General features: G+C 40.7%; 2 protein-coding genes across 2 annotated transcripts; one reads left to right on the top strand and one right to left on the bottom strand.

The window, feature by feature from the left end:
• Positions 1 to 131: 131 nt before the first annotated feature.
• On the bottom strand, positions 132 to 25289 carry GFM1 (G elongation factor mitochondrial 1). The gene is made up of 18 exons (XM_067301563.1): positions 25183 to 25289; positions 24881 to 25033; positions 24283 to 24415; positions 23859 to 24063; positions 23062 to 23178; positions 22325 to 22475; positions 18500 to 18654; positions 17047 to 17131; positions 15921 to 16058; positions 15115 to 15216; positions 14351 to 14407; positions 13686 to 13823; positions 12604 to 12686; positions 4574 to 4736; positions 3326 to 3470; positions 2469 to 2629; positions 1381 to 1434; positions 132 to 556 (listed from the first exon to the last, which is right to left on the bottom strand). The coding sequence occupies exons 1-18, from the start codon at positions 25234 to 25236 to the stop codon at positions 425 to 427; spliced, it is 2226 nt and encodes a 741-aa protein (XP_067157664.1). The 5' UTR covers positions 25237 to 25289; the 3' UTR covers positions 132 to 424.
• LXN (latexin) lies at positions 5415 to 12450 on the top strand. Its single transcript, XM_013957439.2, has 6 exons — positions 5415 to 5622; positions 7233 to 7295; positions 7913 to 8087; positions 8708 to 8844; positions 11010 to 11072; positions 12272 to 12450. The coding sequence occupies exons 1-6, from the start codon at positions 5485 to 5487 to the stop codon at positions 12365 to 12367; spliced, it is 672 nt and encodes a 223-aa protein (XP_013812893.2). The 5' UTR covers positions 5415 to 5484; the 3' UTR covers positions 12368 to 12450.
• Positions 25290 to 25607: the final 318 nt, after the last annotated feature.

The following is a 25607-nucleotide window of genomic DNA, read 5'->3' as shown; positions in this document are numbered from 1 at the left end:
CATATTGGATGAAAATTCATCCCATGTGCCTATCAAGCACTTAATATTTAGTCTCCTAAACTTGGATTTTTAATCTTTCAAAAACAGAGAAACAGTAACTAACCTAATTACACAATAATATTTTATCAAGTAAAAAAATAAAATTATTTTAATACAAATGGATTGAGACAAATTTCAAGACAAATTATTGTTAATGTTATCACATTTATATATTTTGTTAATGAGCAGCATCTACAAGTGAACAATTCAGCTGTAATCTCCTGGTGACTTCTGAGAATACCATAAAGGAAGGGTATTACGATGTAAGGAAGTCCCACTGCAGTCTGTATTTATCCAGCCAGCCTTGATCTCTTGTATCATTTGGGCAACTGAGCTTTTAGAAAAGACTGTGAAAAACTGTTCAATGTCCTCAAGAGGAAGAAAGTCAGCTCTTAGCTTTGCCCTTTTTTGCGGGAAGTCGTCCTGTTGCCTCAAGGTATTTGTTAATTATTTCTTCTTGGGTACTGGGCAAACATGGCTGATATTTACTGTATTCCATTGTATATTCACCCTTTCCCTGAAGAGTTGGAAAAAGAATAATCAAAGTTAGGATGCTAAACAAGTAACTATTTTGCACTTGGCCACTCCATGATCTGTGAAGCAAACATGCAACAATAATTTACAATGAAGTACACAAACACTGTATATTGAGGCATGTAGTTATGAGATCCAAAAATAAACAAACAGTATCTGAACATTGTTTCTTTGATACAAGATTATAAAATTGCCTGTAGTTTCCATCCCAGTGTGACAATTCTGCTTAAAATCAGAGCACGTTTATGGTATTAGCAACAATCTGTTCAAATGCTCACAGAATACAGGTACTTCTATATCACATGAGATGGAAAACAGCAAATTAGTAAAACACAAAGAAAATGCCTCACCTGATTCAAATGCATCTAGGAATTCAATCAATGTATAACCATAGAAATGTATATTGTTAAAAAGGACACCTTATTAATGCAAGCACTTCTTTCAAAAATCTCTTAATTTGCAGACATTTGAAACTGAATGTTGGGAGTATGCGGAAACTTTTCCAGCCTGTAAATTTAATACCTTTACTGGTATTTACCACTTTGAATTATTTAAGACTTATCTCCTTCCTCCCCAAAGTATAAGAGAAATCTTTAGCCTGAAATGACATAGCTAATGATAGCTAAAATATTTAAAAAGCAGTTAAAGTAACAGTAATAACTCTAAGGTTATTTTCCTATTCTGCATTTGTATTTTGATTTTTATCCCTTTTAAGGCTACTTATGCTATGTATTTGATGATGCAAATTAATACACTTGATTTATGGAAAGAAATATATTGTATCAAAAAAATACTGAAAGTACTTACCTCTGTACAAGACCTCAGCTCAGTGGCATATCCAAACATATCATTCAGTGGCACCTAAAACCATATATATTAAGCATATTATTCTTGTAGTAGGAATAATTAGTTTTTCCACCAATTTTTGGTTACCATCCAATTAATCATTATGATGATATAAAGAGCCAGTTTGTAAAATCTGGTGTTCCTTGTAAACAGTACTGATTTTACTAACTTCTTTTGTAAATATTCCTATTTCAACTAATGAATATCCATAAGTGAATGTATATTCAGCAGGAAACCCAAAGATCTCAGAGTTAGAATACACCAGTTATTGGAATATCCCAAAGTCAGTAATCTGCATTACCAAGCAAGAGATGATAATGTTAGAAACTCAAGACTGCAGCTTTTAAACACACTACACTTCTCGAAACAGGAATGAGGCAGCACGTGGTTTGTCATTAGCTAGGCTTTGCTGAGATGACTTACCCCACAACCGCTGTTAGCAATACATTTCATATCACCTAACGTGAAAATGAATGCATTTTAAAAGGGACACAAAAGGCTTGGAAGACAATCACTGCATGCATCTCCAATAATTAATGCCTCCAGTTAACAGCTGAAGAAAGATAGCTGACAAATGATTTCCCCCCTTAACTTCGTGTGTCTGTACTGCTGCACAGAGTTTGTTTCACTACGAAGTAGCACAGCTGCCGAATCTGGCTCATTAAAGGGATCCTGGTAAACAACTGAAGTGCGGGTAGGGGGAGTCAATGCAGCGAATAGAGAGCATTATGCTGAACTGCGAGAAACCTGAGTTCTGTTCCTTTCTCTGCCACCATAAGGTTTTAGGTTCGTCAGTTGGCTTCTCTGAAGCAAGACAGCTTTATAATAGGCTTACACTGCACTGTATACATTGTGTACACTGTATACATACATTACATTGTAATATTACATTTATATTGCACTGCTGAGTTGAAAATTGATGTTATGCATATCCACTGAGTAACCCGGCTGTAAGTTTACATGCATTAGTAAGAAAAACAGCAATGGAGCTAAATGGCAATACAGGAAGGGAAAGAAAAAAGGAACAAGAACCAGTTAACACCACACACCTCAGCATAAAGAGTAAAGTAACCCTCTGTGCCATCTTGTCCTGTGATCACTCCATGACGGCGATTAATGCCAGCTATCACTGCTCCTTGGAATTCAGTGGGTGCCATCACCTCCACCGCCATGATGGGTTCAAGTATACGCACAGAAGCATTTTCCATAGCTGGAAGGAAAAAAAAAACCACAACCACTCATAAGTCTTATGCCTACCTAGTTCATGCACATTAAATGATCTTTAATTTGGTCTTGCAAGAAATCAAAGTGCTGCCACAGACTTACAGTGGTAAGGCCAGAAGTGACAGCTAAGGCAACATGTTTCCTATTAGACCCATGACCATAAAGGTGAACAGTAATGTATTACTCATGGAAGTTGTGTTTTGCAAGACCGTATAAATTAACTTTCAGCTAAATTCACATGCAGCTAGACAAACTAGAGAACAAGCCAGGTATCATTCAAGATACTCCTGCGCATAGCAATGAAGTGTCTTTGTGGCTAATGCTGTTTTAGAATTCTGTCTCCCCTATCTTCTATTTCAGAGACCATAATGCTGGGATGCACACAGTTTGATAGAATGTTATTTTCTTACCTCTATAAGATTAAGCTGTTCATGTTTCTTTATTGTGTTCTAAGAAAAAAGGTTCCTTATTTCCTTCATACAGCTACAAGAATTAGGTTGCCTTCCTCAAAATTTCTGTAAATTCTTGCATTTATTCTGCACTACATAACTGGCCAACAAACTTTGAATGTATGCATAGATACACCAGGCAACAAGTGAACCCCAGAAAATGAGGTTGTTTAATTTGGCTCCAACAATAAAGAATCCAGTAGGACTGCATATTCAAATGACTAGCTTTATACCTTGCTTTAGAGCTCCTTCTCCTGCTCTGATGAAAGAGATTTCATTAGAATCCACCATGTGATGTGCACCATCATCTAGGACAAACCGGACTCCAGATATCCTGTGCCCTGACACCGGACCTTTTTCACAGGCATCTCTGAATCCCTGTCAAATAACATCTTAAAGTTAGCAGCTTTCAAACAAAAACGAAGCTTTAAAAACAGCAGCATTAACAACAGCCTATAAAAGACATTAAATAAAACATTTTTAAACAACAATCACACATCTGGACAATGAACAATTCTTGTTTGATAAGATGACAACAGAATACAACATAGCGGGGAAAACTTTTCATTCCCAAGCATTTGAAAACTTTGTACTGTCATTCTTCAATTTGATATCACCTTAAGAACGGAAATCAGATTAGAAATTGAAGATAAGAAATGTGTTCAGGATTTTGTTTTGTTAATGAAGCCTGTGAACAATAACTGAAAGAAGGCTCTATGTGGAGAGCAACTACTTTAACCACTTCACTGAAGAACAAAATTCTTTTAAGATTGCAAGTTTTTTCCAGTGTTTGGCAAAAATTGTTAAGTGATGCATCACAGAAGAATGATGGAATTCTTTTAGTTTAGTTATTACAGAAATCCAAAGATGATGCTAGATGGTGATAAAGAATGGTGATGAAAGATGGTGATAAAAAGGTATTATTTAAAGCTGTATGTGATAAACTAAACAGTTACATGAACAGAGGCAGACATAGAAGAAGCCCCCAGAGGAGGGGAAAAAGAAAGAACATTGGGTAATTTATTCAGGAAATCTAACTTAACTGCAGTTTCTTACATAAGTGGTTTCTGAGAAATAACAAAAAAATTATGTAGCATATTTCAGAATTAGAGATTAGGATCAAGTGACCACAATCAAAAGCAGAAGAGGGGAATCAAAAGGCAGATTCAAAGGAGGTTTGCTTTACTGTAAGAAAGGAAAGCCTACCTTTTGTATAGTGGCATTGCTATGGAAATAGAGCTAAGCACACGCTAGCAAAGAAAACAAACAACCACTTCTAAATTAAGTGGAAAACCTAGGAATGTAAGATATTAAGCAAAAACACATAAAGTTGATTCTGCTTCCACTGAAGTAATGGGAGAAGTCTCCTTGCCTGGGGTAAGACAAATATAGCACATGTTGACAGCACAGCAGGAAAAAGAGAAGAATCAATATTCCTTATGTCACACACACACACACACACCCCACAAAATGCTTCATACCTTTTCAACAGCAGGCACAAACTGTTTTGGAATATTTGTGCCAATAGTTCTGTCTTCGAATTCCAACTTTGTGTAGTCCTCTGGATCCAGAGGCTCAAGAACCCCTATAACTTTACCATACTGGCCTGCCCCACCACTCTGTTTCTTGTGTGTGAATTCAAACCTAAAAACAAACAAGCAAACCCAGAGCACCATGTTACTCATTACACAAACGATGCTCTAACCACAGTTTCATAAGGCAAAATTTCTCGTACTGCAATTTGCTTTATTCCATTTAGTTACGCTTAACCAAAAGGGCTAAATGACATAACAGTGACTGAAAGAATAGTTGAGAATATTTATTTAACTTGTCTTAAGAGGAGTTCTATTCCTTCTTAATCCCTCCAATTTCAGTACTTCCTTAAGAGAAGGAAGAAGTTTTTTCATCTTGTGAGCTGGAAACTAAGAGACTGTGATGATGTAATCTCAAAAAACCCCCAAACAAAACAAAACAGAAACCTCCCTTGCGTGCAGCAAGTGACACCGATACTGCCTGTTCACCTTTAGACTTGCCTCTTTTTGATGACTGACTTAAGAGCAATATTTCTTTTTTATTTCCTCACACGCTCACAATTTCCTCCCGCAAAGCATTCTGACGGCAGCACTTTAATTGGACAAACTGAACAAGAGGGGGAAGCCTTGGGAATGTGAATATCATATATCTGTGTATATATATATATATATATTTTTTTTTTTTGAATGAAACCGGAAGGCCGGTAGCTTCCCCCGCAACGTTCACGCCCTGCCCACGTGTGAACGGCACCGGGGGCTGGCAGCAGCCGGCCGCGGTCCCTCCCCATGGTGGCCGCTCCCTGGCGGCCGCTTCCTGCCGCGGCTCCGCGACAGGGGGAGCCGCCGCTGCCCGGGCCGCCATGGAGGCACCGCTGCAGCACTCCACCACCGCTGCCGCCGGCCGGGCGGCCGCCCTGGCCGTCGCCTACCTCAACCACCGGTGCGGCGGGCCCAGCCGCGGGCTGGTGCTGCGCGCCGTGACCACCGCCACCGCCCAGGTGAGTCGCCTCGGCCCGGCCCGCGCGCAGGTTATTGCCCAGGAGCCCAACTCAGAGCTGAGGGGCTCTCGCTGCCCGGGGCCTTCGACAAGGAGAAGGAGGAAACTCCGCGCCAGCACCGCTCCCACCTCCTCCCCTTCACCTTGCTCTGAGTTACAGTGAAGTTCTCTGTTTAGCAACGGAGAGCAGGGCTCTATCGCACCTTCTGATCCAAACATCTAAACGGACCCCTTGGACCTTTCTCCTCCCTCCTGCCTCAGGAGACCCGCGGGCTGCTGGGGGGGACGAGGGCCACCTCTGCACAGCCCCGCGCAGTGCCCCGACTCCCAGGCACACGCTCAGTCTAGCTCCATCCTGCTGATAGAAATCAAACTGCCTCTCCGATGCAATACAATACTCTTATTTTCTTCTCACTAACATGGAGATAATACCTCAAATGAGCACGAGAGGATTTGAAAAAGTTTCTGTTGTTTTCTACTACCAAAGATTGCAGTAATACTAAATATGAATAAACCTGGTTATTATCTGGTTATTTGCTTTATGAATTGTGGGCAACAGCTTAGCTTATCTTTCATGGACAAGCTAATGAGCAGACAAGGATGAGGCCAAGGCCTTTTAAAACAATCAATGGCACATCCTAAAAAAATACTCAAATTATGCCTCTTCTGCAGATTTGGAAAACGGAGGTAAAAGCTACCTTTGCACCTCTACACCCTTCAGCAGGGGCTTTCATGTTTGGTGTCTTTGCTGTGATGTATAACCTCACAGCTGAAAACCAGGGTCTGTCTTGCAGAGATCGTTCACCTATTCAGTACTCTTTATTCGATACAGAGCCCCCGTCGCTAGACAGGTCAGCACAGGGAGATCAAAACGTGCATCAGGTCTTGCAGTACAGGTATAAGTAAGGCCTGTTTGCGACAGCCTCGCTTGAGGCCCTAAGAGCAGTACAGGTCTGCGACACCTGCACCGCAAGTACAAAACACATTTTATAACCCTGCCCATTTTGACACTACTGCTGCAGCAATCGCGCCCTTCACCAGGCAGCGAATGCTTCGGTCAAGGAATCGGTCCCCACGCAAGATCGTACGCACGCTCGGTTAGGAGGATACTCTTTGGGTTACGACCAGGATAGACCAAACTCTCACCACAGACCTTTTCCTGACTCGCTAGTGAACCTGCTATGGAGCACCGGTTATAGCAAAACTAAACCATTTGCCTAGGTCATTATTTTAGATATCCAATACTGCAGAGAGACACAATACAATGTGCAATATAATGCAAGATGTACTTAATAAAAGGAACCTAATGAAGACTCTCTTGTCTCAGTATCTAACCAAGCAGCAGTTATGGAAGAGGATCGTATTGTGAGCTCTAAGAGGGCAGTTAAGTAGTATGCAAGAGTGGAAAGGGATTCGGAGATACCTAATCAGATGTTACATGAGGCGCAGATGAAACGAGTGATCTTAACATGGTAGGAGGAAATAACAGTCCTGCTCTACATCTGTATTACAGACAAGGACTCTGCTGCAATGTGTTTCACAAGAATAATTACAATCTTTTCCACAATGCAAAGTAGTTCAATATTACAAAATACATGTTTTCTCCTTTAGGACATCGACAACGTTGGACGTAAATACCATCTGAAATTGGTGTTAGAAGATATCCTTGAGAAAGTGAGTTCAGATTCATTTAATTAATAAATTCTATGGGCAGAAATTGGCACTCCTGATGCGTAATAAAAAGCCAACGGTTTGTGCTGCTGATCCTAGCTGAGGCCAGGAGACACACATTTAATACTTTTTTTTGTGCTTCAAGTTTTTCTGTGTTGCAAATAAGGCAAAAAAAAAAAAAAAGAAAAAAAAAGAAAGGGCTGAATCTCCCCTGACAGGGAGCTATCATTTTCTACACCACAAAAGCCCTGAATAATAGCTGGTGCCTACCACCATGACACAACAAGATCTTTGAGGGATGACAAGGACATTTTGGCATAATTTTCAATTTCCAGTTAGAGTTATTTTAATCCATTTCTCCAACTGAGTAACACAAGCAACATTCTACACCACACTGAACATTGCCTTTTACGTCACGGCAGAAAGAAAATTACCTTTAAAATATATTCACATAGATGCTACGAATTTGACCTTGTTTTAAATAATCCCGATTCTCCATTGGTCAGACTCAGAGAAAATAGCAACTATTCAAAGAAAAAAATACATTTTATAAGTGTGAGTTAACAATATTATACATGTATTTACATAAATATTAATACACGTGATTAACTCTGTAACAGGACAATATTGTTAACTGCACTGCTGAGATTCTTTATCATCTGGGCAAGGAAAATGCTGCTCCAGATGTACACTTTACAATTGAAGGAGAACTTAAGAACACTGATGAACAAGATAACGTATTCTACAATCGAATCAAGAGCCTGAAGAAAGAGCTTGTGGCTCAAAACATACCAGGTACAAAGAAGGGGGTGGGGGAGAGGGAAGTTACTGAAAGAATGTCCTCCGTGGCCAGAAGCAAACTGGAGCTGAAGCGGTGGTGGTCCATGACCCATGTGGGAGCCCACGCTACACCAGCCAGGAGCGAGGGCAATCGGGCCGTTAGCCCTACTCTGAATACATGCGTCTTTACTTTCTCTTATTCAAGATGGTTTGTCAATGACAACACTACCAAATTCATTCATTCATTCCAAAATCCAGAATCAATCTATGATGTGCACGATTGTTTCCTGAACACCCCTTTTACCTCTGCTTTATCAACGCAGCTCTCACGGTGGTGGTTCTTGGCACAGTACATCAGATGCCCTGACTGTAGTACTCAAGCCTGTTCTTACCTTAGAACAACCCCTCCCTTGAAGACGTTACAGACTATAAACAAACAGTGAGAAGTGGGAGGGAGACAGACACAGTGGTGATGTAGCAGCTATTCCAAGGTTATAGAGGAGGTCTGTGACACAGCAAGGAACCCAAGCCATGTCTCCTAACCTTAGCCCCAAACCCTACTCATTAGACTGTACTATTAATGACTGCAAATCCATGAATCTTGCTTAATGCGTATTATTTGTCCTCTCTGCCAGACAGCCATGGCAATGTGCCCCCAGAAATGGAACCCATCAGGCTGCTAGCTCGGGTCGCCGCTGGGTATGTGATATGGCAGAACTCTACTGAAAATACTCGGTACGAACTTGCCCAGATTAAAGACGTGAGGCAAGTGGTAAGTTACCATCAATGACCTGCAAGAAGAATAACTCTTGTGGCAGACACTAGACTACAGCTGTGGTTAAGTTCTTAAGCAAGAAACCTCAATTGCGTCTGGATTTCTTGGTCTGGTTCATTTTTAAGCCAGTGTTTGCTTTTTATTCCCCCCACCCATTCACTCTAGCAAATCTTGCTTTCACTGATGACTTGAATGTTTATTTAGATCATTCCTTCTCTTCAAAAGTTTTGCTTATAGATGCTGTATATCCTTGGCAACAACAGTATTTATGCTTGTCAGTTACAAAATTGACTTTTCCACCTGGAGGTCATCACTTTGATTAGAATCTTATATTACTTTCCTGCCTTTCATTTATAGTCTCCTGTAGGCCCAGCTGACAGTATTCTTGCCTCTGCAGAATATACATTGGAATATTCTCCTTTTTCTTTTGATGTACATCATGATCCGTCATGCTCCCTCTGATATCTATCTTAAAGCAGATCACAGTCACAGTAATATGGCTTGACATATCTGCAATACCCAAGCAAATAGTAATGGGTTGCATCTCGACTTCAGCAGAACACAATCTACACTGCTTTTTGTTTGCAGCATTCCAGTTTCCAGCCATCTGCTAGTTCACCTCAGAATGCTAATCAAGAAAGAAAGTATTGATTTAAGTTCACACTCTTAATATTAGCTTTTTTACTTTGCTCTTCCCAAACTTACTTTTTACTTTTACTAATGCTTTTTTTGGGGGGGGGGGAGGGGAGGAGGAGAAAATATCTTAAGCCTAAACTTAATTTTTACCTGAACCATTCATACAGAAGAAATACTCTCCAATTTTTTTTTTTTTTTAAATGAGCCAGTTAACAATTCGTATTACACTTACTTCAGGGATAGCTGTCTACCCGATCTGAAAAGTTCACTCAATCGGAGCAATGCTCCTAGACTTATATTAGCATGGTAATCATTGATTAAAGTTTATGATAAGAAAATAGTATTCAGGGAAATGTGTCACAAAAAAGGAAAGGAGCAAAATACCTCAAGACAGAATAATTTACATTTTCATTAATTTCTGAGTGATTACAAATACTGTGTTTATACTGAGCAGATGTGGATTTGTCATTAGCTGCCAAATCAATAGGCCTTGCAGACTTTTTACCTGGAATAGGCTTAACTGATAAGCAACCTGTTTTCAGAAAAGTTTTTATAGGGTCATTATTATTATTTTTTTAATTAACATAATTCTGTGGATTCCCCAATTCTTCTCTCCTCTACTTGGAAAAAAGATGGTGTGAGTTAAGAATAACTCCAACAGATGGTTAATTTCAAATTCAAGAAAATTTAGTATGTAGTCTAGAATAGAGAAACCAGGACTTCATATGTAGAAAACCCAGGATATCAGGAGTCTTCAGAATAAACTTCCAGAGTCCAAATGTTTGGCCACTCAAAATAGCCAATGAACTTCTATGAAGTTCTGGATATGAAGAAAATGCAGAAACTCATTCTAGGAGCAAGATTTGTTAACATTTTGCTCCCTCTGATATCTACCTAAAAGCAGGTCATGGATGCTGTAGGGTTATGCATGGGCAAGATTTAAAAACCCTATTTAACAAATTAGATTAATTTAACGATAAAGGCGGCAAAATACTATTAAACTAGATTACTTTGTTAATCAAGCTAGTAATTTTTTTTCCTTTTCTATTGTCTGAAGAATAGATTCGTAAAGTATGTTGCACAGGCCAGTGGGTATTCTGTTGCTCACACAGCCACTGATAACTTGTTAGCCACTGTAAGGCCTCTGGAGTGCCTTGCAAGTCTCATCCTTTTGACAATTTTATTCAGGATTATTTAGGCGAAACCAAAGAACCATAAGACTATACAACCAGGTGTTCCTTTCCAAATAAGTTCCTCAAGTTGGAAAAAAATTTAACTTCAAGGCAGGAATTAGCATGGTTTCAAATTTTATATTCAGTCTCTCAAATGCAATTTTGGAGTTCATGGAAATACAAAACAGTATCTTTCTGTTTTGTTGTAGTGACTACGCTACATCTGCTTTATTCATTAATATAAGCTGCCAGTTTCATCTACCAAAGACTTTTTATTATAACAACGGGAACTGATTCACTGCTCTTAAGGTGGAGCGAGCCCCAAATTCAGCCCTTTTCATCTTGTCTTTCCAGAAAAGAAGTGATGATTACCTTGAATTTGACTACATGGTTCTACTTCACGAATTTGTGTCCCAGGTAAAGTCTTATTTCTAAAAACAAAAAATGTCTTTTTTTGTTTCAAGACTGCCAACTGCGTAACCTCCAACTCAGCCATGGGGATGGTGAGGCGTTCACAGGTCTGATGCTTGGAGGTTGGGCAGCAAACTGCCTAAAGTTAGAGCAAAGAGCGCCCACCCGTCTCAGCGTTCTCTGCTTCTGCCCCACGCAGGCAGGAGACAAGTCTCTAACTTGTGTCAGGAGACTGCAATTTTCAACTGATCTGGGCCCTTCTTTGAATGGCAGAGGTTCAATATATGGTCATTGACAGATCTCCTCTCTTGGAAGATACTGTTGCCAAACCGGCCAGGGCTAAAGGGGAAAAAAAGCTGCAGCATCCTGGGCTGTTAAACTCCATTCCAGCTGGAGCTGCAAACAGGGCACTTCTCTACTAGAGGGACAGCAGTGGAGGACTAATATGCAAAAGCATCATCTACCCCAATTTTCCTCAGAGAGAAGGATACAGGGCACAGCACAAGCAGCAGTAGCTTTGTTTCCTAGAATAGTATTTACGTTGTATGTTATTTTCATCATAATATTGGAATCTTGGCAAATGTTTTCATGAGATGCTGCTGCAGAGAAACTGAAAGAGTTTACACAGTAAAGAGCTTCTGGCCTAACTTCCTGTAATTAGTCATCCTCTGATAACGATGAGAGATTTCACTCCCACTCCTAGCTTCGCTGTTTCCTACCCCACTGCACTTTCAGTGAAGTTAGAGCATCTATAATGCTTTAGTTCCTCAGAATTTTCTGTGAAGAAAAATTCCTAGAAAGTATTAGCCACCAAACTGCAATTCAGAAGTATAGGTGCTTCGTTGTGCTCCATTTTGGGAGGGAGGAGGGGTGTCCCAAGACATCAACAGCACTGTGGTTAAGAAGGGTAATCCTACACAGACACACTTGAGCTGTAAAACTAGCCTGGAAGAGGGAAACTGTGTAGCCGCAGCAGAACAGAGCACCAGACAGGCTAAAAAAAGCTTGACAGAGAACTTAAATACTGAGAGCTCTACAGGACTGAGTGCTATACTGCTTACCCTGCACTGTTACTGGTGTTTGATCAACCCAGTTAAAAATCAGCCCAGGTAGGGCTGAATTATAGCAGTCAATTCCAGTTCAGTATTGTTCAAAGAAAATACCTTCTCGCTTTCTCCAGCACACCATTTACTTTCTACCCACAGGAGATTATTCCCTGGCAAATGACAGTTCTCTGGCACCCACAGCATGGCGTTAAAGTAACATGGAACAGCCGTCAGCCAAAACATGCGGAGTACTAACAGAGCACCTGGCCCTACAGTGGCGGAAGCTGAAATGCTACAAGTGTTTGAAGGGGGGCAGAGAAGTAGATGGGGGACACACAGTCCAGGTACAAATAACAAGTCCTTGCTCAGTAAAACTTTTCCTGTGCATTTTGCTTTGATCTAATAACCCAACAGTCATTTTATCTGCTGCATAATCAAATGCTGTGTCAAAATTAATAGAAAAACTTCTTGTTGCTAGAAAGAATACTTACTGCACAGGTGCAGAGATGTTCTCTCTAAAGGCGACTTTCGGCTTTCCCATGGTGCAAGGACAACCATATTCTCTTTCCATTCGCTGCAGAAAAAAGCAGAATGAAATTCAGAACTGTTCCTATACATTGGCAGCATTTTTTATCACAGATAATTTTAAAGTGAGAAGCTTGATCGGGTTTAACCATTTTTTTTGGTCTGGGTTTTTTGGTTTTTGGTTTTTTTTGGGGGGGGGGAAACAGATGTTATGAATTATTCACTGTCATTCTACTGTCATCCTTGTTTAGGGGCAATATCTTTAGATATAGAACAAGGCAACAGCATAACTACTGCATTCAAGTTTAAGTTTTCAAAGACAAAAAACATCTTTTCTTCATTCTGTCAACATTCCAGATACATCTAATCTGTTAGGCTGAATTAAAAAAATAAATATTAGCTTGAAAGAAGTAAACAGATCATTGTAAGTAACTAATCCTACTGCATGCATCATCTCTTATTATGGAATTACATACATATAAAAGTATAGAAATAGAATTTCTCTCTCTCCTATAGGAAAATGGTTAATATTAAAAGTCACTATAAGCAAAGGCTGCTAAAGCAAAATGCAATAATTAATACAACTTTTTTTGTACAAAATTGGATTTGCACCATTGGTTTTGTACCAAAAAGTAAAAATATTCCAGACTGAAGGTTTATTTAAATAGATTACAAGCCTTCAGAAAAGAACCACTAGGGAGAAAGAATCTTCAAGAGCTGACTAAGAAGTTAAACACTTCCCCAAGCAGCTAGTATTGTTCACATTAATGTCACAGTGCCTTCTGTTAGAAAGGCCTCAAAATAGCTGCCATATGATAACCTTGATTTACCATTACATCAAGTGGAGTTGTATCTCCAAACAATCCGGTAAGCCTAATGTGAGCTCAGGGGCCCAACTACAAAATCAGGCCTACAGCCTGGCCTCAATTAGCCCATCTGCAAATAGATTTTGGCGCAGCAATGCCACATCTCAGGCAGAAAGGAAGGAGAACTCTTGGTTGGGAAACTATTCAAGAGCACAGTCCATGGAGTCTGCTTTCAAAATTACCTGAGCATAGATTTCCAAGTGCAGTTCTCCCATTCCAGAAACAATGGTCTCTTTGCTCTCATCATCAAAATGGACTCTAAAGGTGGGATCTTCTCTTGTAAAGCGGTTCAGGCCTTTCGAAAATTTATCAAAGTCATTCTAAAAACAATTACACATGCAAAAAAACATTAATTCAGCATCTGAAAGTCGCAAAACAGAAAAGGCCTTAAGTTTTCCTTCCAACTGCTTAGCACTTCTACCCTCATGAGGTTATTTTCTGAAGCACAGCCAAAGATTTATAACTGCATTTATTCTTCCAGCTCCTGGATGCTGATAAAGTTAGCCTGGCTGTCTGCAAGCTTGATGGAACAGGAAAGTCCCCTGAGTTTATCTTATCTCTACTTTTCTTATGGAAGGCAGAAGTAAATATCTTTTAGTTTGAATTAGCTATTTCAAGTCCACGTTTACTTAAATCAGAGACATACAGCTTCCCTATGGTTAAGTGATACCATCTAACATATTGATATATTATCTGAATGATATGTTCTTAAGCAGTTCGGATAGAATATTTTAAAACACTGCTCATTTTAGCCTATATGAATCAGTATTTGTCTGCTAAACTGCACAAAGTGATAAAAGCAGCAGCAAAAGGCAACTCAGAAAAAGGTTAATTCATAGGCTCCTACCTTGTTGGAAGGCTTGATAGCTACTGAAATGACAGGATCAGGGATGTGAATTGATTCCTGTAATGGTTATAAAGGAAGAGATCATGGAATCAGGTTGTACTACATCTGGTGATGTAATTTCTCCAGAAAAGTCTGATCACAAGAACCCTGGGTTCCAAACAGGCACAACTGCTCTACTTATCTAGCTTGTGTCTAATACCGTACTGTAACAAAAATATGTAATTCTCCTCAGGATTACTAGGCTATTACCGAATACTAGTTGTAATGCCAACCACAACATATTAATACTATTTCTTGGATGCAAGTTGATCTCCGCTGGGATTTCACACTAGACACTGCTTCCATAGTCTAATGTCTGATTTTGTAAATGTACATATAAATAGAATAGATATATCTGCATATGTGTACAAATACATATTGCAATACTTTCGGGATAACAGCATCCTCTCAGTATTCAGCCACAGATTGACAGAAAAGGAGGAAACAATGGTCCTGACACCCCAGAAATGTTTGTTTCACAACAGTTTGCTAAAATTGAAGTAATGTATTTGATGCCAAGTGCGGTAAATGAGTGTCTGTCTCTTGCACACACCATACATCTACATGTTCAGGCTCCTTGAAATATAACAAACAATCACAATTATTTGCAGTTGTATACACATCAAAAAAGTACTTAAACTGAACAAAAGATTAAAAACATTTAAGAACAGAATCCTGGAAATTTCAACGCTTGATGAAGCACACAGATTAAGAAGCGTACTTACCATGGAAATGTCAGTACTAGTTTTATCAGTGAAAGTATCCCCGCTAGCACAATCAATCCCAAACAATGCACATATGTCTCCTGCATAAGCTTCATTTACATCCTTAAGAAGAAAAGGTTCACTATTTAGATATCAGTGAAAGACATTAGTATATTACAAAGATACAGCAAAGATATAAACACTGTGCTTAAAAGCCCAAAGTTAAACTCCTTTGAAAATTCCAGCTTTGACAAAGTGTTCTGCAAACTTTCTATCTATTTCTTCAAAACAAATGCACAAAAAGGAGACCTCAGTTTAGATAGTAATTTATCCTAGTGTAGGGATGTGAAGCAAGCAACATACTAATTTTCAGGCAGTCCTGCCCCAGCTATAGAGTTAAGGAATTATAAACAGGGCAATGCTTGCAGCATTTTACAAATCAATTTTTTAGTTTAAGAATTGTATTCAAAAATCACATGGAAGAAAATTTTGTTGTATATTTTGCCAGTCCTATTTCCCTTTTCCTACAAATAAGGAATATGCGGGGATAATACCACAGCTGGCTTGCTTAGGCTATCACCTCAAAGTCATTTTATAATGCTTCTTAAGCAAAGACTCTTCCACTGAAGTGGAAATAAACTGAAATCGCCTTCAGTGTATTATTACAGAGCTCTATTAAATGCTACAGACAAACATGAATTAACATCAACAGCAAAAATTTGCCATGTAATCACATTGTTCAGAGATAATGAACTAGCTTCTCACTTTTCAAGTAACATTGACTCAAAAGGTGATTAGTTTGCCTGGATTCTACTTCTCACACTCACCTCCATGTTGTCCGAATGCATACGAACAAGTCTTTGCACACGCACTCTCTTCCCAGTCCTAGTGTTATAGATATAATCAGATTTCTTCAGCATCCCCTGATAAATCCGAATATAAGTTAACTGCCCAAAACGGCCAGCCTGAAATGAAAATTAATAAAAATGCATTAGAAGTCAGGTATAATCCTTCTGGCAATCAAGACCACCATTATTCTAAGCATGCTCTGCACTGACAGACTCAATGATTCTGCTTTGAATTTACACACTAGACATGTAAATGAAACTTTTTTTTAATGTAGTCTCAGCTTTCGCTTTACTCTGGGATGGAAACCTGGCATCTCCTTGCAAATTTTTACATTGCCGATTTTACTAGTCCTAAACCTTCATGACAAAGCATACAGTAACTAGCAATTTGGCTGGCCGCTTTCTATACGAAAATCCAAACTGCTACTCTCTAGGTAACAAGCAGCCTGTTTGGTTAAAACGTCATATTTTTTCCTCTTCGTCTCTCTCACATTCCATCATTTTCACCTTCAAGCTGAAACAAGATTTTCCTCTGAAATCATTTGAGATAAGTCAACAAAACCTTCAAAACTTTCAGGTTTTAGCTAAGAAAAACCTGAAGTATTTGAGGCACGTAATCCATTTTAAAACTTACAGATTTGCAATGTTTGATACATTTGATACATCACAAATAATGAATCTGGATACGGTTTTATTCTCCTTCAGGGTTAACACAAGGTGAATACAACTTGAAGTCTCTCAGCAGAGGTCAGACTCTGGTAGCACAGGAATTGAAGTCATTCAGTCACTTAAGGCCCTGGGCCTGTATTCTCTAGAAACTGTTAGCTTAGCTGTACCATATATACTGTGACCAAATAATGCCATCACATGCACAGACACATTTAAACACCAAGCTTTGAAATGGGAACTCAAGGGTGCTTTCCCCCCAAAACTAACAACCATCACTGCATAAAGGCATTTCCTGGGGCTCAATGGCAGCCTACTAATAGTAGGCTGTACTCGCTCAGTGCGAGTAAGGCTTACACACACTAACAATTCTCCCAGGAAATGCTCTGCTTCTCTACTGTTTCTGCTGCATTAGAAAGAGAAAAACGTAACAGCTTACCTCCAGTTTAAAAGCAAGGCCTATAAAAGGTTGGGAATTGTCTCGAGCAGAGTTCAATAGGAACTTGGTTTTGTCCTCAGAATCCCTTAGAAAAAGGGTCAGAGAGGGAGTTAATGTTATGAAGCAAACACCGGCAGCTTCCAAACACAAGCTCAGTCCTGGAAGGTCCCCCTTCAGTTCCACAGAAGTTTATAATACAGAGTTACAAGATGCTCACATATGTGGCTCTCATACATTTAGCAAAGATCTCAAACTGCAGCAGATCCCCAAAAGGAGCTCCAAACTATGACATCTATCACTACTCCCTCACCTTATCCAGTTATATTTTGCCACAAAAGCAATTAATTGTACATTCAGCAATTAATCATACATTCAGCCACACTTCATGAGCAAATCTAGTTTTAGAGTGAAAAAATTCTTAAGTTCTGGACCATTTATTGCCAATGGCAAACACCAGTGATGCCTACAGGGGTAGGATTTTGCACTGATACTTAACACAAGTACCATCCTTAGACAGACACACACTTATGGGCCAGACTTGTGACTGAAGCCCAAAGACTCCCAAAGTACTAATCATAGCTCAGAGAATAACTGTAAACTTCAGTGACCTGTTTAGACTTCCAAGATATAACTGATATAAAGAATGGAAGTAACAGGACTGCACCTTACAAGTACTGTGAAGGTCATTTAATTGAAGGCGTTTCTGCTCTGTATAAAGACTTCAAAGAAAAGCATCAAGTTCCACAACATGTCTTCTGTGGAGCAAGAAGTATTGTGCCTGTGTTGTTCTATTCTTGCACATGCAAGACAGGACGGTTTTAGTAAATGCCAGCAAGGAGATTATCCACAGAAACACAAAAGGTAAGCACATTATATAATTTGAATTGCAGCTTCCAAGCTGCAAAGTCGACTTGTCAATACCAGCAGACATACAAGAAGGCACGTGAAAGACAATGGGTGCAGCTGGCTGTTGCGCTAAATGCTGCTTTGCAACCACATCTTTGTAGTAACTCTAACAAAGGTTGCAAGATTGCAGTCTGGATGCAGAAGGGAAGAGAAAATGAAGTTGGGTTTCATGTTTCTTAACTGTGAAGGCACATCTACGTTAACAAACATGTTCAGATGAATAAAACATCAGTTAAAACATTTTTAGATGTGCTTTCTGCTCTAATGTAGGCATGGCTTTAAGGAGTTACCATTAATTTATAAACAATCAGCTCATCAGAAAACAATTTTTCAAACTTAACATTCAACAAGTGTTAGAAGTACAGGTATAAACAGTACCCCTCAAATGAGATGAGCTCTTATAATTTTTAGAATGTTGTGCAAAAATAATGATCGTATTGTTTAATGTAAATGATCATGTATTTTGGTAGTAATGTTTCCTGCTACATGTTACACTGCTTTGAAACCTGATTCCAAAACCACTCCACGTGCTCGTGAGTATACTTACGCCTGGTTAAGCATAGCATAGTTCTCAACTTCCGAAGGATTTGGCAGATAATCTAAGACAGCATCCAGCAATGGTTGTACTCCTTTGTTCTTCAAAGCACTTCCCACAAGTACAGGAGTAAAGGACTTTTTCAGTGTTGCTCTTCTGATTGCAAGCTAGAAAAGTATCAATGCATTACTCTCCTTCTGCAATAACTTCAGGACTCTGATGCAACGACACAGCATTACAGATGCCTCTCTCTATCTTTACTGGTTATCTTCACTCCTGGAATAAAGTAGCTGCCCGCACACAGTCTCCTGCAGACCTGCTGAAGTTACACTGACTGTCTCAGGAATCCTCCCAAGACATCCTAGTAAACACAGTAAGATAATTAACTGCACAGTAACCTCATGCTTATTCAGCACCTTTCACCCAAGCATCATACAACATTGCAAAACACGGCTGGGGGCCAAAAGCCTCCAAAACAGCAATCACAGCCGTCTTCATTAAAGATTTAGAAAGGTGGACAGAAGCTAATTGCTTGCCCCCCAAAAGATCAGTTACTGAACCTAGGCTCCCTACCTTGGTCTCACCTCTCCCTGCCACTAGAGGATGCTATCTGCCCACACTTACAAAGGCCGTCACTCCAAATGAAAGCAGCTGCTGTCTTCTTTGGTAAGCTAAAAAACTGAATTTCCCATAACAGATTGAGGTAGTTAATCACACCATCTGACCTGGGAGTTATTTAGAGTATCTGAAGACAGAAGGCTAAGCGACCTTTATAGGTAAGAGACAGCAATTCAGAATATCTAAGCCAAAAATTGTCGACAAAGAATAAACTTCGAAAAAGCAAACTGATTTATAGGAAGAAATTAGAAAAGGATCTCTTATTCTCAAACTTAAAAATAAATGAATAACTGTTTCCTTGAATTTGTTGATTTAATGACTGCAAAAGTAATGCAAAGAAAAAACTTCCTAGAGCAGCATTTCTGCTCAGCTAGCCTGTGTCTTTCCTGCACTCCGGTGCACGTGGAACATACTGCTGTGCTAATGCCTGGGTTTCTGTTTTGCCAAGTTGTTTTCAAATGAAGCAACATGGCTGCAATTGATCCTTATCAACAATTACCTCAGGAAAAAAAAAAAGTAATTTTATTTTCGTATAAAGATTATTGTTACTGAGTGCCCCACTGAGCAGCTGGGGCATATCAGTTCCTTGAGTACAGCATTTTGGAAAGTAGCAAATGAGGTGTTTGTTTAAGCAGTGGATCTTTAATGAACATCATATGCTATGACTCTGACCTCCAGGAGTGATACCTAGCATCATTTCTATGAAAAGATATTTTCAGCGGAAACTTGGCTGCTGGCCACTGAAAGAAAATCCATCTTCAGGGACATATTAATACAAATTAACCTGCATCTGCAATGCTATAGCCATTATAACTATAATTAATTGGCTTTCAGAAGTGGGAAGCAGAGGCACGCTGAATAAACAAATTCATTTTTGTAACAGATTTCCCTCCCAGCAGGAGCTATCGAAAATAAATTCCTGCTGGAATCTCTCACCTCTTACATAAATGCAGCATATTCCCATTTGCATTGTTCCCTCCTCCAAGTGGAAGACAGATCCTTACAGGTCTCTAAAACTGCTATTTTGTCCTTACCAACTAGAGAAGGGCTGCTTTGCAACATGAACAGCTCATGCTTCAGAAAATAATATTTGCTTGCTGGAAATCCCAAATAACTAAACCCCTGATTACCGAAATAAGAGCTACGTTTACTTAATACTTCTGAAAAAAGCCTCGTGCTTTTATGTCTCAAGCCAAGTTGGGATATACAGATTCCTCCATAGTCCTAGAGACATTAATCACCAGTAAACCACCCATACGGCCAAAACAAACTTTTTTTTTTTTGGTAGCTCTAAACGCAACGTATGTTATAAAGTTGAAAGTGATCAAAGTTTAGGGGCTATGAAGGTTCAAATAAATAAATAAACCTTAAGGGACCCACTGTTTGAACTCGGCTGTCTTCCTCAGCTACCAACTGAAGCACCCAGCTGCAAGCAAAGCAAAGCAAAAGGCGGTGGCCAGCGCCCTGCCAGGCAGACGCCAGGCCCCAGTGCAACTCTGTGCACCACCACTGCTCGAAGGCAAGCTGCTCTAGCTTCAACAGCGGAAGCTGCTCTAGCTTCAACAGCGGCTCTCCAAGAAAAAGCAGTCTGCCCACGAGGCTTCTCCCACTGCAGCGGGCTTTCTGGACATCACTTTTTGTTTGTTTGTTTGTTTTAAATCACATTTAGCAACTGGTCCCTTGCAGCAGGTTCAATCTTCACCTAGGTAATAACTATTAACAGCAGGCACTAGAAGATTACTGCTTAAGTTAACTTCTCTTGACAGTGGCAAGAAGTGATGGCAAAGAGCAACACAGCGAGGGGCATCACACAAATATTTGCACCACGCATGCATTAACGGGGACCTACATGGCCATCACACAGCTAAAAAGGGCAAAAACCCACCAAGTTGAGATCTGGCCTGCAAAACATACAGACCTCAATATGCTTCTCGCACTACTGGCTGTTCAGACACACATGCAGACCAACAAATTGCTGTGTCAAGAACTGCACGTTACTGTCTTGAGTTTATATATCTACTGTATGGTAAATGTAAGCTCGCTTAGCACTTCTTCTGTAAGGGTTAGTGTCCTCAGATTACCTCACACTTATGGCACTGTAAAAGTGAGTACATACATGGTGTAGGCTGTCTTTTAAAAGCTTGGCTATCCTAGTATGAGCACATCTATCTAGACTAAAGCTAATACCATAGTAATTCAAGAGGCATCATTAGTCAACTAAGGTCCTTAGAGAAGGCGGTATGAGCAGATTGCTAAATTTGTCATAAAACAGTCTAAAACAAGGACGTCGCCTTAGCCTGCTCTCAAGACTCTATTAAACAGTGTAAGCCGATCACATCCTGGAGCAAACAGTAGCTGAAATTGCAGAAAGACTGCACAACTGCAGCTGAGTTTCCTAAGCCTCCCTATCACCTTTTATAATGGGGATGTGCACTTGAAGTAACAGCGATATCAAACTGTCACAAGAACAAACAATTTCCAGTCTGTGGCCACCTGCTGTAGGGAAGACGGTGTTCTTCATTACTTCTATGAGCATCCCTTTAAGTTGGTATGTCTTTTGCCATGCAATACCCAAAGTATTTCATAATATAAATCATGCATCAATTTCAAGAAAAGTAACTTTCTTTTTTCCTGAAACTTGTATTTTGACCTGGACTCATTTCTTCTGGATTCGCGCCCCACCCCCCCCCCAAAGTCATTCCAATTCCCTTCTGGAGTACTGCGCCTTTCACCTTAGGTGGATGTAATCAATGCAAATACAAAACAAGGCAAGATTTCTTCTGCACAAAGAAGACTTGAAGCAAGTCACACCCAGCAAGTTGTAGCATAGACAGGCAACAGAATGACAGGAAAAAAAAAAAAAAAGACACTGCAAGTACTTTGGAGATGTTTGCTTGTCTCCAAGGAGCACAGAAGCTCAGAATTTCCAGTGCAAATCTACGTAGAGACCTAGTGACCAAGGTCTTCAGTGCCTTCAGTCAAATTAGTTCCCTCCCCCATTTTTTTTTTTTGAAAGTCCACTAGCACAAATTGCTTTTATAGAAGAAAGAGCTCAAAAATCAAGGGTTAAATGGGCCCTCCACTGGGAGTGAACTGGGAATCAACCTGTAGTAGGTGACACTCATACAAGAGGACTCAGGCATACAAAATTTCTTCAAGAAATTTTCTAGGGGAAGAAAGAACACATTGCTACAGAAACAAGGACTGCCATAAAGTTACCTTTAAATCAGCAGCTGTAGGAATCTTTTCTTCCAAAAATAGCTCCCCAAGTTGATCATCTGAGTTAGCAACACATTCAATCAGTTCCCGACGTCTTTCTGCAGCCTCAGTTCTGAATTCAGCTGGAATTTCATCGTATCGAAGAGTCTGGCTACACAAATGTAAATAATATAACCACTCTAAAGGAATACCGTATGAATCAAGCTTTGAATCACTAATCATTGTGACGACCAGGCTGATCAAGAAAAATGCACGACAGACATGGATATCGAAAAAAATCACGTAAGAGTATCACCTTGGTTATCTTTGATGCTTAAGCAGGGAAGGGTTTCTTCCCACTCATGGCAGGAGTTTGCAAAGATGCAGGATAACCTGTTCATCAATCTCACCTGCATCTTATCTTCATCCCGGTAATCTCATGTCAAACACACATTATTGGCTCCAATTATGAAGCAAGTCTCCTATTTCTCAGGGAAGCAAGTGTGTCTGCCTTCACACTGCTGCAGTTAGCAAGCAATTCATGCAGCAGGTACCAGCTGCACTAAAATTGACCCTGCAGAATTATTTTGCTGTAACTTGGAGAGCTGAAAGGTGATACCTTAGCCCTAGCACAAACAACATCCCTAATTTTCCAAATAGTGTGCTTCTTCATTTCTGAAGAACTACAGGTTTCTATATTTCAGCATTACCCATACAAATAGCTTCAGCATAGGAAATATTCAAGTTGCAACACTTACCCAAGTGCACCATCAAAATATATAGCTCTTTCTTCAATAAGATCTATAATTCCTTTAAAGTTTCCCTCCAGTCCAATTGGAATCTGAACAAAAGCTGCATTGTGATTTAACTTGGACCTGAAAAAGTGAACAAATATAAATTATCTTAAGAAAGGCAGTCATTAAATATATGTGCTCCAGATGCTTAAAGAGCATCCCATTCCTAATATATATCACTACAGTTGAAGCCTTTTTCTCCTTTGACAGTGCGAGCATCTACCAACACAGATGAAAAATGCCTGGTTGCATTTTAATGTATCTCCTGGTTTTAGATCAGTTACTTGATTATGGGAGTTGCTTCTCTCTCAATACACATAAATGCATGCATATCATAAGTGAAATTATGCACAGAAAAATAACAGGCAAGGGGCAGGCAGCGCTTCTTGTGTCTGAACTAGAAACTCTCCAGCCTCGCGTCATCTCCCTGCTGTGAGTCACAGTTAGTACGTTTGCCACCAGTATCTAGGAAAAATTAAAAGGCTATATAACACTGACTCCAAATATAGTTCCATCATCATAATAAATACCAAACTCCCAACTCTCAGATTCTGTGAGTCTGGGCTAACACTAAGATTTGTTTTGCTCCCATTTTCTTGGGAAGATGGAGAATTGTTATAGATTAGACTAAGACTTAACCTCAAGTCATAGATTATCCTCCAAGCTGCAAATACAGACTCCACAAGAGAACATTTTCCAAAGTTCTTAGCGTCAACGTGCTATGCAAATAGTTCAGAATTATTTCACAAAGTGATAAATACCTCAACTGTTGTACTGCTCTGCTTGGACTAGAGCCCATTCTGTCCAGTTTATTGATAAAGGTTAAAAATGGCACGCTGTAGCGTTTCATTTGCCTGTTCACAGTGATTGTCTGGCACTGAACTCCTCCAACAGCACACAGGACCAGAATAGCTCCATCAAGAACTCTCAAAGATCTTTCCACCTCAATTGTGAAGTCCACATGTCCTGAACAACAAGAAGAAGACCCATTATTCACAGATGATAAAAGGTAATAAGCAACTGTACTCTTGCAGCTACAGAAAAAAAGCAAAATCCAATGGAATCTGTCTTCAGCTCTACAGAAGAGTCACGTTAGCACAACTCAAGTGACTAATGAACGCAAAGACGGTGCTACACGTATGCATGAAGGAAGAGTAATCTCAAAGCGTTCAGAGCTGGCGCTACCTGGCGTGTCGATGATGTTGATGTTGGTGTCCTTCCACATGGTGTACGTTGCCGCAGACTGAATCGTGATCCCACGCTGTCGCTCCAGCTCCATAGAATCCATGACGGCTCCAACTCCATCTTTACCTTTCACCTTAGGAAAAAAAAAACCATAGGTACATTAGTCCAGGAGAGTCTACTGAGAATTTTACATGAGCCGGAGTGATGCTTTCCACAGTGAGCATCAGCTTTCACACCGGAAAACAGGCAAGATGGGATCATGTGCAATTCCTGAACTATAAACAAGTCTGAATTTCTGGCAGTTTCACCTGCGACTTTAACGTACTTTGCTCTTCTGAGGGTCATCCCTGGAAGAGCTTATTGAGAATCTGTGGCAAATTCTGCTGCACTGCGAATTTAATGAAATAGCACACCCGAAGCTAAAAAAAAAAATCACGTTTCTATGTTCTGTCTCAGTTTCTCACAGCCATCCTTGACCGTATGAAGAGAAACGTCTATCTGTCATGACGCGATCGCCAGCGAGAGCGGGAAATCAGTGAGACAGGCTGGTTTTGAGGGGGCTGAAGGAAGGAGGGCGCGGGGCGCGCGGCCAAGGCACCTCGTGCATCTGCGCGATGCGGCCGGTGTAGAAGAGGACGCGCTCGGTCAGCGTGGTCTTCCCGGAGTCGATGTGCGCGGAGATGCCGATGTTGCGGATCCTCTCGTTGGGAAGGACGCCCGACGCGCACCGCCGGCGGCAGCTGCGCAGAAGCTGCGGGAGGCGACACGGGAGACTGTGACCCAGCGGTCGCTGAAGCAGCGCCATCACGCAGCGGCGCAGAGCCCCCCCGCCCGGCTTCCCGCCGCGCGGCCGCGCCCCTCACGAAATGGCGGCGGCGGCGGCACCTCCGCGGCCGTTACCTGGTGCTGGCGCCGCCGCGCCGCGCCGGCCCGCACCGCCCGCAGCATCAGCATGGCCCCGGTCCCGGTCCCGGCGCAGGGTCACGCCGCTCCCCGGAGCTTCCGGGCGCCGCCGCGCATGCGGGGCCGGCGGAGGGCGGGACGCGGAGGTGCCGCCCCGGTGACGGACGCGCCATCCGCCATGCGGCAGCGGCGGGCTCGAGCTGCGCGGGACGCGGTGTCGCGACAGCGAGGGAGGCTCGGAGGAGTCAGCGATAGAGGTGGACAAATAAAATGATACCAGGAACGATTAGAAACCACTCTTCAACCCTTCATACTAAAAACGACTCAAAGTAGAGAAATACACCAGCCACTACACTTAAATAAGAGAATCCCCACCCCCATCTATTTCCTTGCACCAACCTTTTATTTTTTTTAATGCTAAA

The sequence above is a fragment of the Apteryx mantelli genome, chromosome 9 (genome assembly GCF_036417845.1).
Source record: "Apteryx mantelli isolate bAptMan1 chromosome 9, bAptMan1.hap1, whole genome shotgun sequence".
In the NCBI taxonomy this organism is placed as follows: Eukaryota; Metazoa; Chordata; class Aves; order Apterygiformes; family Apterygidae; genus Apteryx; species Apteryx mantelli.
Note: the sequence above shows the minus strand (reverse complement) of the source record. Positions and strands in the feature narration are given on the sequence as shown.

Coding starts and splice junctions, on each gene's coding strand:
- GFM1 (XM_067301563.1), bottom strand. CDS start 25,236: ATGCTGATGCTGCGGGCGGTGCGGGCCGGCGCGGCGCGGCGGCGCCAG. Junction 2,630..3,325: donor AGAAGGAGCTCTAAAGCAAG/GTATAAAGCTAG, acceptor TTTTCCTTCCAG/CTATGGAAAATGCTTCTGTG. Junction 557..1,380: donor AGCTGAGGTCTTGTACAGAG/GTAAGTACTTTC, acceptor CCAACTCTTCAG/GGAAAGGGTGAATATACAAT.
- LXN (XM_013957439.2), top strand. CDS start 5,485: ATGGAGGCACCGCTGCAGCACTCCACCACCGCTGCCGCCGGCCGGGCG. Junction 5,623..7,232: donor TGACCACCGCCACCGCCCAG/GTGAGTCGCCTC, acceptor TTTCTCCTTTAG/GACATCGACAACGTTGGACG. Junction 7,296..7,912: donor TAGAAGATATCCTTGAGAAA/GTGAGTTCAGAT, acceptor ACTCTGTAACAG/GACAATATTGTTAACTGCAC.